Source organism: Echinops telfairi, unplaced genomic scaffold, assembly GCF_000313985.2.
Source record: "Echinops telfairi isolate 266 unplaced genomic scaffold, ASM31398v2 ScPeMD7_23;HRSCAF=83, whole genome shotgun sequence".
In the NCBI taxonomy this organism is placed as follows: domain Eukaryota; kingdom Metazoa; phylum Chordata; class Mammalia; order Afrosoricida; family Tenrecidae; genus Echinops; species Echinops telfairi.
The window spans coordinates 27656198-27671252 of NW_022103920.1; the positions used below are offsets into that span (position 1 = coordinate 27656198).

At 46.4% G+C, this 15055-nt stretch overlaps 1 protein-coding gene across 2 annotated transcripts in view; it reads left to right on the plus strand.

Annotated features, from left to right (window-relative positions):
- The window catches only part of CTTNBP2 (cortactin binding protein 2), a 146348-nt gene extending 131606 nt beyond the window's left edge, over positions 1 to 14742 (plus strand). For both annotated transcript variants that reach the window (XM_045288873.1, XM_045288874.1), the window contains 5 exons: positions 493 to 678; positions 3483 to 3546; positions 4475 to 4607; positions 5582 to 5683; positions 13594 to 14742. In XM_045288873.1, the coding sequence (XP_045144808.1) occupies positions 493 to 678; positions 3483 to 3546; positions 4475 to 4607; positions 5582 to 5683; positions 13594 to 13839 (731 nt within the window). In that variant the 3' untranslated portion in view covers positions 13840 to 14742. The remainder of the gene's footprint in view (positions 1 to 492; positions 679 to 3482; positions 3547 to 4474; positions 4608 to 5581; positions 5684 to 13593) is intronic.
- Positions 14743 to 15055: the final 313 nt, after the last annotated feature.

Sequence of the window (15055 nt, forward strand, 5' to 3'; positions counted from 1 at the left end):
ATCAAGCACAGTTCCACCCTGTCCTACAGGATCACTGTGAGTGGGCATCAAGTACAGTTCCACCCTGTCCTACAGGATCACTGTGAGTGGGGATCAGCTCACTAGCAGGAAAGTCAAGTTTGACTGTTTACGAAACTCCTGCTTGGATGTTATGCAGGCCCAGGGTTTCCAAGAGTCTGTTTACTTGAGAATTGGAAAGGATGGATTTGACATTGCCATCTAAAACTGTGGAGTCCTGGGGGCATCAAGCTTGTGCTTTGGCTGTTAAGTGTAAGGTCAGCAGTTCAAAACCACCAGCTGTTCCTTTGGAGAAAGATGAGGCTGTCTGCTCCCATAAGGAGTTACAGAAACACCCAAGAGGTAGCTCTCCCGGTCCCAGCAGGTTGCTGTGAGCCAGAGTTGACTCGATGGCAGTATGTTCCAGGCTGTACATACCACTGTACTCGTGTCATTCCTCCGCCTTTTGACAATAGGCGTTCTGCGTTGTTTCAGAGCTCGACCAGTCTATGGCTGACTTCAAAGGAGGAAGTTTCCCTTTGTCCCTCGTTTCAAGTTACAGCAGTTGTGGCAAAAAGAAAGGAGAGAATGGCGCGTGGAGAAAAGTGAGCACCAGTCCTCGCAAGAAGTCTGGTTGGTTCTTTTCACCCACCTGGAGTAAGCCGGACCTGAGTGATGAAGGTACGGGGCGGGAGCACGAGGAGGTGGGGCCCACCTGCCTGGGTTCCTGGTCTGGTTTCTGGATGCCAGTGTACTTGTACTTTCATTATTATGCATTCAACCAAGCAAAATTCTAAATCCTTCCATGCCTGCTCTCATGGAATAAAACAAAGTGCATCGGCTGACTTGGTTGCTGGAGTTGGCTCCAACTCACAGTGACCGTGTGTATAGCAGAGACAAATGTCGATCATCCCCGCACCCTCTCCACGATGACTGGTGTGTCTGAAGGAGCTCTGGTGGCTTGGTTGGGTGGATGTTGGAGTGTTGACTGTAAGATTGGCAGTTCAAGTCCATCAGCTTCTCGATGGGAGAAAGATGAGACTATCAGCCCCATGAACGATTTAAAGCCTCAAACCCCCTAGATCCGGGTCCATTGGAGTCAGAATTGACTCCATGATAGTGGGTTTTGAGTACAGAAAGTATCATTTCCAAAAATATCTAAGAAATATGACTCATATGCAAACTCTGAAATAAAATTTATTTTACGTGGCATCACTTATTACATCTTTGTAATAAAATTACATGAATTGCCTTTAGCTTATTTCTCTCCCTTTTGCATCTCCTTCAGAAGCCAATGTTCCCTTTTAAAAAGTATGAGTACGGCCTGTAAAAAAATTTAAGAACTCTGTAAAACATTCATTTTGCTTCCTTTTTCATGTAAGACCCAGTTGCAGTTGTTTAATTGTTTATTAGGATTTAAATTCCACGTGGGCCAAACTGCTTGCTGTTCTCTTGCTTTATTTATCTTGCCTGGAATCACAGTACACATTGAAAAATGTACTGAAAGGGTGAATTATCCACGAGGATGTTACTTCTTCTTAGCACCCTGCAGTTTGAACTACAGTGAGTGGCAAACGAGACTTTCGGGTTCACGGGATGGGGAGTAAGGAGAGTAATGTCCTGAGTCTCCTTCCAGCAAAGAAAGGACCACACATCTGCTTCCAGTGTGACTCCTCATCGTGTGGCTCAGGTTGAAGTCTGATCAACAATTATAGGAACCGGACCTCGTTTCTCTCAATGAAATCTACGTTTGCGTGAAAATGAAAAGACGTTTCCATGAAGCAAGCTCCTGTGAATTGTGGATTTCTGACATATCTGATTAATTTTAGATCTTCATGACCCGATAAAATTGGGTTGATGTTGTTCTTTGACAGTAGTGTTGAAAAACGTACCAAAACAGAAACCCCCTTGCACCCTATGCTAGTCATTATGCTGATAGAGTTTACTTGAGACACTGACCGTTTCTTGCCTAGAACAGAGTCAGCACGCTGGGTCCTGGGCTTATGGAGGACAGGGTGGGCACCTGTGCAACCGAGCCGCATCTGACAGCATGCTCGTTACTGCTTCCCGACAGCGACGGCAGAAAGATCAGCCACGAAATAATACTGACGTTTTCTCTGCCGATCTTTTCATGAGGACTTAGAACGTTCGTTTTCCCAGAAACACTCTTTAGAGAAACTCTACAAGAGTCATACACTTTTAGAAACCCTAGGACGCAAGTAACTGCTTAAATGAGCTTGTCAAATTTGGAGTGTTATAGAAAGTCATTTTTATTTTTTTAAAGTCTAAAGCAGTTTTTAACAGTATTTCTCAAAGCTTTCTTGCCAAAAGCCACAGTGGGAAATGCCATTTCCATCATAAGCCAGGCACAGAAGCCTAGTCATTTGCATGTATCAGGCTTGTATAATTGATGTAAGCCATCTATTTACTTCCTATGATGCGGCCTCCTGGTTGGGCTTTCTGCTTTTCCTGATGAGCTGTGGTCGGCAGTTTAAGAAACGTTGCTGTGGTCTATAGTTCTGTTGGTAACATCCCACGCCCCTTTGTGGGTTGTTCATATTTTCTATATAATGCAACGCTATCAACAGTTACCTTTCTACTGGAACAAGCACACACCCAAACTTGCCACCGAGTCCAGGCTTCTCCAGGGCCGGCCTCTGTGTTTCAGGGGAGAACTGCACCCCATATGATCAACAGTGGCCGTGAGCGTTGAGAAAGAGACATTTCTTCCACAGCACTGGGGCGACTAGTAGCCACCCATCTTTGGGTTCATACTGGAACTCAAGCTGTACCAGGCCATCTTAAATGTTCTCCGTGACAGGCCCCACAGATCAAAATCCACATCCGGCCTCCGTGGTCAGTGACCCCACAGGGCAAACAAAAGGAGAGAGAGAGAATAAGGCCATCATCCAAACGCACGTTAGTAAACTCCACTTTGGGAACTTTGAGAATAAGAGCCGAGTTGAAAGGGAGACTTGACGCGTGCAAAGAAGGCAGTTGATGTAAGCAGGGTTTAGGATTCCTGAACTGATCCCAGGATGGTCTCCAAACCACACCCCTGGTCATCCCTTCTGACTGAGGATGACCCTGAGGACGAAGTAGAACTCCCCCCTGGCATTTCCGAGGAAGCAGACTGGTCCCTGTCTCCTGCACAGCAGCCGGTGGGCTCAGACTGTCCACCTTTCCTTTAGCAGCAGAGTGCTTTATCACTGCACCACTACGGCTCCTTCAGGTGGTCCAAGCTGCGGCGAGTTCAGTAGCAGATCTAATTGAGAGCGTCCATTCTCTCCTGCCCTCCCCACTGCTTGTACAAGAGGCTGCGCTCAGGGCCGCTGCCTAGGAACCTCCTGGGTAGATGGATGTTAGCTCAGAGACAGCATCAAGGAGCTGCTGAGCTCGGTGGCTGTGCCAGCCACATTGGAGTTCAAGATACACGGGACCAAGATCCATTTTGCTGAGAGTGATTCCAGTTCTTTTTAAAACAGGTATAAAAAGTAAGACGATATCACAACCGAACTGTAACCGAAATGCCTCTCTATCAAGACAAAAGTAAGTTCCCCTTTGAGATTGAACTCATCGCAATCCGTAAACGCTAACCAACTAACTTAACCAAGTAACGTTAACCAAGTAACTTATTGTAAAATGTGTCTTCTCATTATTAGTTGGTGCAACTTCAAGCTGTTAATGTGATAGTTTTAGAGGCAGGAGGGGCCATTCAAATGCTCGTATACTTAAATAGCATCTGAAAATGGATCCTGAAGCTTACAATAACTGCCTGTTTTGTTTACAAGTCAGAAATAATTTTTTTTTATTCTTTAGGCAAGATTAATTCTTAAAGCTGTTGGTAAAAGACATGGAGCTTACAATAACTGCCTGTTTTGTTTACAAGTCAGAAATAAATTTTTTTTTATTCTTTAGGCAAGATTAATTCTTAAAGATGTTGGTAAAAGACATGGTAAAATCATGCATTCAAGATCTTTTTTTAAAAAAAGGAACAGGAATGTAGATGTATGTATGTACACACACACACACACACACACACACACACACACACACACACCTTTCCCAATACCCATATTGCTAGTAGAGCCAAGTGGAAATCCCTCTTTGCTCCAGTGGCTCCTGCTGCTCCTTTCAGCACAGCATTTGGGGTCTTCATCTGAACTCGACGAGGCAGAAGAACGGAGCGCGTGGAATGTGAGGCGCTGGAGTGGGTTTCTGTGAACTGAAACTGCCCCACTGCGGAGACTGAGTGGGGTGATCACCGAAACCCTGCTTTCTGAGCTCCCAGAGTTTAGGAGTAGGCTTTTGCATGCAATGGCACTTATGACATGCCTTAAAGCATATTTTAAAATTCTTCCCCACCCTAAACCAAGTCCTGAAGAGAGGTACCGTGTCTCTATTTCCATATTAGGCCTTGGATTGCTGTCATTTTAAAAAGAAAAAGAAAAAAACCTTTTCTGAACTTTGCAATTAGGTGTTTGGAGAATGATCTGTCGTTGGCGTTGAATCTGGACCAAAGGCTCTCTCTGGGCTCCGATGACGAAGCAGACCTCGTTAAGGAACTGCAGAGCATGTGCTCTAGCAAATCCGAGTCTGATATAAGCAAGGTGTGTTTCCGTCACCCCCAGTGGGCAGGGACAGCAAATGTGCCCATCCAGGGATTCACATCGTAACATGCTTCCTCAAAGAAAATTCTTCATGAGCAGCATGGTTAATGCTCAAAATGAACCCCTTCCTTTGCTGTGCCTAGCCATTTCTTCTGAAACACCCTTTGTACAGAAAGGCAGCCCAATTGGTAAAGCTTGTTTGACCAACTCCCAGCAAAGACCTGAGACTTACAGTGTATATGCAATTGGATTAGCACAAAACAAACACATTTGGGAGGCCTCCCCCTCTCCACTCCACAACCCCCAGCTTTCCTCTGAGCTCCCTGCCCCCACTTTGTTTTCCCAGCTTCGGGCACAGGGGCTCCTTTACCAGGAAGAGATCCTTCGAACAAGCATCACAGCAAACTGGGGTGTGTTAGAGGCAGAGCAGCAACCAGAGCTTTCTTTACACAGACAAAGAATTGGCTTGTGATAAATGCATACCACCACAGCCTGAGAGCTATGAAACCCGAGAGCCGTCACTCACAGCACTGACCCACAATCTCAAAGAAAGCATTAACTGCTCAAGTCCAACCTGTTTTGGCACTCTGATATGGGGCAAAGCAGAATTGACACTGATTTGGCCTTCCTGGAAATGCCCTGAAATCAGTATCCATTGGAAAGTAAGATGATGATTAAAATCTTGTATTCTCCCTCCAGCAAGAGATACTTATTTCATTTTTTCCCCCATAATGCTATTCTGATCTTCTTCTGACCATTTCCACGGAATCTTTCCCCTGGAGAGCATCTTCCGTGCGTTTGCTGTGAGTCCCGCATTCACAGCAAGGCTCTCGGTGGACAGGACAGGGGTGCAGGGTGTTCTGCTGGGCTACTCCTCAGGGATGGGAAACAGGATCAGGATGACAGGTTCCCCCAGTGACACTCAGTGGCTCCCAGCATAATCAGAAGCCTGACTTGACGTGTGTATTTTCCAGATTGCTGACACCAGGGATGATTTAAGGAGGTTTGATAGTTCCAGAAACCGCCCTGCACCCTCAGCAACTGTTACGAATCCAAGGATGCCAGTGTCACAAAAGGTAAGCGTCTCTTTTCCTCCCAAAATGAGGCCAAGAAAGACGACCGTGGAATCCACTTCCCAAGTCTTTTGATGAGAAGAATCACGGTGACTTCAAAACCCTAAGAATAAGTTCTGCTTACCCTTACCCTTAAGCATAAAAAACGTTCAGGAGCTAATCAAGATGGAAAAGATTGCTATTTGAAATATCGTGAAAGAAAGGCATTGTGAAAAGCATGCCTTTCTCTCTCTGTCCGATGCCTGACGTTTGATGGTACCACGGGGGCTGTCTGCAGAGAGCACCTCCGTTTGTTTTCACGGGAGCCGGCCCCAGCGAGGAGCCGTGGAAGTTCTGTCCCCTGGTGTTCCATTTTTAAATGTCTTGCTTTTCTTAGCGAGGAGACTGAAAATTGGCGTCCATTCCAGCAAACACGAGGCAGGATGAGTTGACAACATGACACGATTGGGCACAGAGAAAATCGTCGAGTGTTTGCACTTCTCTCCTGACTTGCCACAATACGCACTGTATTCCGGCAAGTGGCTGTCTTGGCACACAAGTCAAGTGGCCCGAACACAAGCCAGACTTCCCAGAGGCGTCATTAGCCTGCCGTGCGCTGCTGGGCCATTCCTGATCAGTTACTAAGTGGCAAGGGATGGCACAACAGCCCTCCTGAGGGGATGGAAGCCATAACATGAACTGTTACTCATGAATTATTTTGTGAAGATGCGGATTTTGGAGGGACAACTAGAACTATGTGGTGTGCTCACCAAGCCGTAGCCACCCTGTTCCCATCTGGTCCCCATCCATCCCCTCCCTTGATGGCTCACAAAGATCTGTGTGGGAAAGAGCAGAGAGCAGGCTCGACAAGGGGCACAGGGAGACTAATTAAATTATTCAGCCTTGTCTGGTCACGGGGTGGCCTGGCCTCCGCAGCCTCTCCTGCCTCATGCGTGTCTGGGTGATTACATGTGAACCGTTGTGTCCTGTGTGTGCGTGTGTGAAACGTTGTGTGCTGTGTGTGTTGGAGGAAGAAGATGGGTGTTTATAGATCTGTCATGCCTGATAAAAGGTAGGTGACAGGGTGACCTGTGCTGCCCCCTGCTATCTGTAAGCCCTTTGTCCATGACTGTCTTCCCACTAGGAGATTCCTGCAACTCCAGACGGCGTTGCTTTAAAAGTGACCCTGGTGGGGTGTGAGTTTCTTGTGGGGCTGCAATCCACATGGTCAGCAGTTTGAAACCACCAGCCGCTCTCAGGAGAAAGACAGGGCTTTCCACTCCCTAAACAGTTAGTCTTGGAAACCCACGTGTGTGGGGGGTGGGGGTGGGGGGCGCGTGTCGCAATGAGTCAACACTGACTCAATGGCCGTGAGTTTGGTTTGGGGGTTTTTACAAAAATGTCTGGTATGTTCCTAAGGTTATTACCAAAGGACTCTATCTATATTTCAATATGAAATTTATTAGGACAACAATGAATAAAAACAGGCATTCATTCAATACTGGCTCCCACCCTTCCTCCATGCACAGGGAAGGCACTTCCCTGATGACTAGAGGTTTTTCTCCAGACCAACAGCAGAGGGCGTCGTAGCATGCATTTGGCCACCTTCTGAAAGCGTGGTGGGCTCCATCCTTCCCTTTCCTGGGGAACATCGGAGGCTCCTCTCTGACTCAACGGGCGTTTCCTGGTTAGATGCCCAGTTTCTGCTGCTACCAGGAAATAACCCCTCCAGAGCTAAGAACTCGCTGGGTTTCCTGAAGTCAGTTTCTGGCTGTGTCACCAGAGAGGGGGTCTTGGAGCCCCCACTGTTGATTGGAAGGCAAGGCTGAGTGATTGGTCCACTTTATTTGCCCCAACATAACAAGAGTGGAATCTAGTTGAGTTAACCAGTTAAATGGCAGTGTAGCTAAGCTAAAAACACAGACTGTTTTTTCATTTTAAAATGATCAATACAGAAAAAAACAGACCAAAAGCCTCACTGTGCCATCAAGTTGGCCCCGACTGCCCCTGTGGCCGCTGAGACTGTACATCTTGATGGAGGCGGAAGCCACATCTGTCTCTCTCCGAGCAGCTGGTGGTTTCAAACTGCTGACCTGAGGGCTTGGACTCCAGTGCACTCCCAGGCTCGATAGAAAGAGTAGAGAATACTGTCGTTTCCTCGCATGTGTACAAACTAATCCCCCCCACAGCAAAACTAAGCATCTTTGCTGTTACAATGAAATCCACCTGAGGAATTTGTTTTCTAACAATTTTTTTGTTGAGAAAAATGGATAGCACCTTTGCCCGTGTAGCGTTTTCACTGGTACAATTAAACTACACCCGTACATCTGGTCTTGTGCAACTGTCAGCAACAACCAGGGGCATGTTCTCCATCCCCGTAAATAAAACTCGGCACTGGCTGAAAGGAAATACCCTTTTCTCCTTTTCCGCCACCCAATCGCCACTAAAATGCTGATCTCTATGCTGCTGCTGGCGGCACTCTGAGTTGGTTCTGTATACCTGCTGGCACTCTGAGTTGGTTCTGTATACAAAAGGACAAAGCACTGCCCAGCTAACCCTCCTTGTCACCGTTAAGCTTGAGCCCTCTGTCGCAGCCGTTGTGTCAGTCCATCGCATTGAGACTCTTCCTCTGTCAGGTTGCCCCTCTACTTTACCAAGCATGATGTCCTCCAGGGACTGGTCCCCCGATAGATCACACATCCAAAGTGGGTGTGACTAAGTCTCCTCATCCTCACTCCTAGGAAGCATTCTGGGTACACATCTTCCCAGATCTGGTGCCCTCGTCCTTCTAGCACCTCATAGTATTCTTCACGCACGCCATCATCCAAATGCCTCATTTCTTCGCCGGGCTTCCTCATTCCTCGTCCTGCTTCTGTAGGCGTGGAGGTCATAGAAAATACCCTGGCTTGTGACCAGAGCTTATTCGCTATACCATTGTTGCACCTGGGGAATTGTTTAAGTTCCACGGCCGGGATCCCACACCCCACTCCCGGGCGGGTCTGGCATAATGGTGTGGGGTTCATAATGGACATCAGAGTTTTAGAGCAGCTCCCTCTTGATTCTCATGGGAAACCAGGGCAGAGACACCTGCTTTAAAACTCAGCTCTTGTGTTGCCCTCCACCCTTCTTCTTCGCTCTCTGCCCCATTTCTTTGTTTGGAAATGCATGTTTTCAGAAGCTGACAACTCTTCCGGGTCTTACTGTGCACCTGTCACCTGGACCTGGGAGTTCCTTTGTACTGGTTCCCGCAGTGCGTCTCGGGATGCTTTTCCTTAGGAACCTGCCCTCTCTTCGCCACCTCTCACAGTCCTCTAGCTGGCTCATGCCATCCCCGCCACGTACTGTCTTCTTCCTCCTGCTTTGCAATCGAGAGAGCCGGGGCTACGCCATGCTCTTAACTTCAAGCACACATGCAGAACTGAAGGAATGACTGAGGGACACGTCCTCATTTACTGATAAGCTAGAACCTTTACTATACGGGCAGCCACACCGTTCTATACACATTGCCACTAGCTTTCGGAATCCAACAGGGATCGCATCTTTGACAGTAACCTCCTGTATTTAATACAAGGACCTTTAAGCACCTTCACTCTCTATGCCCAGATTCAGGTCCCTCATAGCTTTGGGGAAAACATCCAAACTCATGCGTGGCTGCTGGAATGGCCGGAGCATCGCCCTTGCATGCAGAGCAATGTAGGGATGCCCTCCTCTCGCTTGTTCCATGCTCGCCCTTCCAGGCTTGAGTTGCCACGGCCCTCATGAAGCTCACGTGCCCTTCCTTTTGGTCAGCACTCTTCCTCATCTGTCATCCTCCTGCTCTGGAGACTGACCCTCCCATCCCTGTTGGAATAGCCAGCCCGTGGCTGATTCCTGTGAGGCTGGCATCAGACAAGCCTCCACCTTCCCACCTTCTCCTCCGACACCAGCCTCCCACAGCACTCACCACATCTCTGCTGCATTCAGTGATTCCGTTCAGTGGCCACACAGAATTCACCGACAAGACTCACGAGAAAGTTAAGAGGTTACATTTCAGGACCAGAGATGTTGAGGAGAGGGTGCTTTGGTCCCGAGAGCCCGTTCTCTGCTGTGTCTGAAAGCAGGCCTCTCTCTGAACCTCAGGGCCTTGGCCAGGCCTCTGCCCTTCTTGGGCAGTGTTACAAAGCTCTTAGTATTGCCGATATAGGCCTGAAGCGTCCTCTCTTCCACCCTATGCCTCAACCCAAAGCCACGCAGCTCTAGCTCTGTGGGTCCTCTAGTTGAATACCAGAAGCTCATCTCTCGCTGGAAGCACTCACCTTTACCTTCTCCACAAGCCTGCCCACTGGTTGGCCTTAAGCTCTGGCTTTTGGTTCGGTTGCTTCTGTGGTCCCACGGTTTCCTGTCTCTGGACCAAGAAGGTTCCATGTGAAGGGATTTCAGGTTCCAAACGGCACATTCCAATCATAGCTCTTCTTTCTGGATGATAGTGTGATCCCTTTCCTGGTAATGAGATGGATCCTCTTATACCCAGCAGGACGGCGGCATTGACATACCCCACCCCAGTCTTATGGGTCCATGATTTTGCAATCCCCATTAGCTTGGTTAACAGTCACTCCCAGCGGAATCCATAATTCTGTAAGCATATCCTTCCACTTTCTCTGATCCAAACCTGTCAGGGGAAACACTTCATTTGGTGGGAGAATATTACCAAGCCTAGGGCTAGAAGAGCTACATCGAATGAGTCACTGCACCCACACACTCCTGTAGACGCTCTATTCCAACCCACTGAGTACAGAGCATTGTCTCAAATGCTTCCCTGGAGAAACTCGGTGCTTCTAATACAACGGCCCTCAGTTCTATAAGGACGCAATCGCCTTTCTAAATCAAGCATTTCCAGGGTAGCCCAGCCCCCTCCCCCAAGTGCAGGTACTCTAAATCCCATACTTATCCTAACTTTATTCTTTATGACATACTTGGTATTTGGGGAAAGTCAAAACAATGAAGCTTCTGGGCACAGGTATATCAGAATTACACAGCCCTTTTAAATGACTTATGTCTGAAGACCTGGCGCCAGTAGATTTCACTTAGGTGATTTAGGGATTTAATGAAGGTGTGTGCTGAGCTTTACGGAATAATCAGAATTTTAATAGGTGGAACTGTCTGGCTAATTGTTCTAATAGAGAGGTGATGGGAGCCCAATTTCAAAAGGAATCTCGTGACATGCTTAGGAATTTGGTTCTCACTCTGCAGTTAGTGGGGCCGGAAGCATCGCCTTCCTTTCTGCTTGTACTTGCTGTGCTGACGGTCGGGGGCCTCAAGTCGGTTCGGACTCAGAGCAATGCTGTGCACAACAAGCAACCCTGCCGAGGCCTGTGCCTCCTCAGTGGTCCCTCTGCTCCGCATCCTGGTGGCAGCCACGCTGTCAGTCCATCTCTTTGTTCTTTCTCTTTTCCGTGAACTCTCTGCTATTCCAAGCAGGATGCCTTTCCCCCAGAGCTTGTCCAAGCCTCACGTCCAAGGAGGATCCCGTTGGCACCTTTTCCAACACAGATGTGGTCATTCTTCTGGCAGCCTGTGGTGCGTTCACTAGTCTCCACCAACACCATATTTGAAACGGGTTGGTTTCCCCCTTGCTCTTCCTGATTCACTGTCCAGCATTTGCATGCATACGAGGCGATTGAAAATGTCGGGTCGGGGGTCGGGAAGACCGTCGTCCCCAAAGTGCTATCTTTCCTGTGTCATCCTTTCAAGAAGTCTTTTGTGGCAGATTTGCCCAATGCTGTTTGTGTTCCGACCCACACGGCCCTAAGTCTCTCCCTATTTTGCGAGCAGCACTGGATCGAGCAGGGGTCAAGAAGTCAGTCGTCGTCGAAAGTAACTGAGGCTCCAGCTTAGTGAGCGAGCCACACAAACCAGGAGTAAGCCAGGGCTTTAGAAACGAGTGAGATTGTGGAACTAAAAGTTTGGCTTTAGAAGATTTGAGTGTGAAGGGCAGCCTGGACATCGCGATGGACGATGTTCGTTACTGGTTGGAAATGCAGTTCTGAGACTCGGTACATAAAGGAGGGGCAGGGACCCAGCTTTGGGAGCTCTGTCACGAGAGACCATGATTGAGACACACCGTGTGGGCTGAGAGGGGAGCAGGCGATTGAGTCAGAGCGGGATGAACCGAGAAAGCCGAAAACAGCCCCACTGTGGAGGAGGAAGCCGAGCAAAGGAGCTGGAGCCGAGCGCCCGACGCGGTGTGCATATTAGAATCCTGCAACGGTAGTTTGAAGGAGAGAGAGTAACTGATGTCAACTGCTTCGAGACCCTCGGAGCAGCGCCCTCACTGCGTAGGCTTCCGGGCCTGGTTGCCGGCTTGCAGCACTCTATGCAATGCCCAGTGTTGAGAGGCCTGTTTTGTCTCAGCTTTGCCATCATCTGAACAAATTACTTTAACTTCCCAGCTCTGTTTCCGAGTGGCCAAAATGAGAGGCAGGGTCCAGATTCGGGTGGGAAAGTTCTGAAACACTTAGACAAAGAACTCAAGCTTACGGTTACCACATTTAAAAGATCTTGAGTTGCCCAATCATCGGATGTCTCAACAGGAGACATTTGAATGTGAGCCCACCAGGAGCAATGTTTCTCTTTGTGTCCCCTGCTGTGTGCCCTGCACCTGGAACAGCTAATGGTCAAATAATTATGATTGGTTGTCTAATCTGCATCTCACACATCTGAAAGTAGAAGGCAAAAACGGGTGAATTACTCATAGCAGCATAGATTATTTTTAGAACTGTCTATAAATATTTAGTTGGACTTGTGCTTTTTCATGATTTCCTTGAGCCTACGATTTTGTGAGATCCCTTGGTTGGTGCAAATGGATTTTACTCAACTACGAAAGGTTGGTGATTCGAATCTACCCAATAATACTCTGAAAGAAAGGGTTGGCATTTGGTTCCATTAAGATTATGCCAAGATAAACCTTATTGGGAAGGCGGGGAGGGGCTTCTGCTCTATAGCACATGCGGTTATCATGAGAGAGGGTCCACCTAACTACCATGGATTTAGGATTGTGTGAAGCTTCCGTGGGTGAGGACAGCTCCAGGCTCATTAGCAATCATTCCAGTGACTACCTTACCTGACACCAGGAAAGGCGTACTGAAATAAGTAATCCAAAGCCCATCTGTAGACAGTTAAGACATCCCCTCACAGAAGGCTCACAAAGGAAGGGACCAGCCAGCCAGGCTGCAGTATAGCACTGATGAAACACACAACATTCCTCTAGTTCTTTAATGCTTCTGCCCCATCACTATCATGACCCCAGTTCTACCTTCCAAATCTGGTTAGACCACAGCATGTACACTGGTACCAATAAGAGCTCTCGACACTCAGAATCCAGGACCGATAAACTCCCCAGGAACAGGAATGGGAGTAGTGATACCGTGAGAGTCGGGAGAAGGTGGTGAGAAAAAGGGGAGAAAGGGGGAACCAATCGCAATGATTGACATACAACCACCACCACTTCCGTCCAGGGGGACAAACAACAAAAATGTGGGCGAAGGGAGACAGCAGACAATGTAAATAAAAATAATCTATAATTATCAAGGGTTCACGAGAGTGGGAGGGTCCGGGGGTAGGGGGGTGGGAGAGGAGCTGATACCAAGGGCTCAAGTGAAAGAAAACGTTTTGGAAAGGATGATGGCAACATGTACAAATTGATCTATCGATTATTCTAAGAGCTATAAGAGCCCCCACTCAAATGATTTATTAAAAAAATATGGCGGTGAGACTACGAGAAATGAATCATTTCTCTTCATTCACATTTGTTCTTTCATTGGAAGCTGGGTTTAGGGAGAAACTCGTATGTCTTTGCTCGGAGAAAGGAAGGAGAAAGCACCCGGCCTGGTTTATGAGGGAGGAAGTTGGTAGCACCGCCAATGTGACAACCTTGTTCTGTGTCTCTTATCTTGCAGGAGGTCAGTCCTCTCAGCAGCCATCAAACTATGGAACGCAGCAACAGGACGCTAAAGACCGAGTTGGGCGTTTCAAGAGTTAAATCTTTTCTCCCTGTTCCTAGAAGTAAAATCACCCAGTGCTCCCAGAACACCAAACGAAGCAGCAGCAGCAGTAATACAAGGCAAATAGAAATCAATAACAACTCAAAAGACGAGATTTGGAACTTACGCAACAATGAACAAATAGAAAAACCTAACCAATAGGCCTGCCTACAATCTTCTCACGATCAACTTCTGTCTATGTCACACCAGGACCAAGGACAACACTGTAAATAGCTTCCAACACATCATTTTCTCTGTAATATAAGGTGTGATGCGGGACCACTATTCAATCTTTGTAAAGAATGTATTTATTGCCCACATTTTCTTCCCTCCTCCTTTTTTTAAGTCTGTAAAGTTGAACTCCGATACCATGGCGTGATGCCAGCTTCTCAAGTAGTTTTATAATGGAAAAATTATCATAGTTTTAGTTAAAATGCCCAGGGGTATCAAAACAGAATTGTCTCTGTACTGTATATCTATAGATATTTGTACATATATATGTATATATATTAAAGAAAATCCCTAAGTTGTATTGCAAACTACAAGTTATACAGTGTGTATATCATTGGCTTAGAATATTTGTACCATTTTAAATGGAGACCATAATTTGATGTTCACTTGGTGAGAAATAATTAGAATGGGGCAATAATAAATCATTACAATTTCTTTTCATTACAAGCCATATTAAGTATGTTGCCTGTTAAATTCTAGTTTTACATTCTAAATCTTCTAAAGGTTACATTGTTGTTTGGTTGCGTCATGTATATTTATGCTTATAACGTTGCATTCTAGCTCTTATAAAATATGAAATTATAATGCAATAAAAGTGTTATCTTTCTTATAAAAGTTTTGTACCTAAATGGATATAAAAATAACTACATTCCTAAATACTTCAATAAATTAATTTAGAATTAAATCTCTCTTCAGTTTTAGTTCTAGTGGCACAACTGATAATAAAAATGATCGTATTTTCTAGAACTCTTTCTTCAAAAATTACTGATAAAATCACTTTTACTTATACAACCCAGTTACTTTGACAAGAAATAAAATATTGACTTAGTGAAATAATCTTGTTGCTGTTTCAATTTATAGTTCTTCATTTATTCATACAATAGGTATTCATGTTCAATTCCAGGGACATTCATAAAACTCTTGTCCACGATGTTCATGTATATACATATATATATATATATATATATATATATATAATTTTTTTCTTAGCTGTTCACAGAAAGGCTCACCCTTGCAAAGGAATGTTAGGTAGTTGGTTTGAATAAAAATAAAACATTTAAGTTGAACTCCAGGGATTAGGTGCTCACTGAACCGAAGAGAAGTCCCCCCCCCTTTTTTACCATAAATACATTTTTAAAGGGTATGA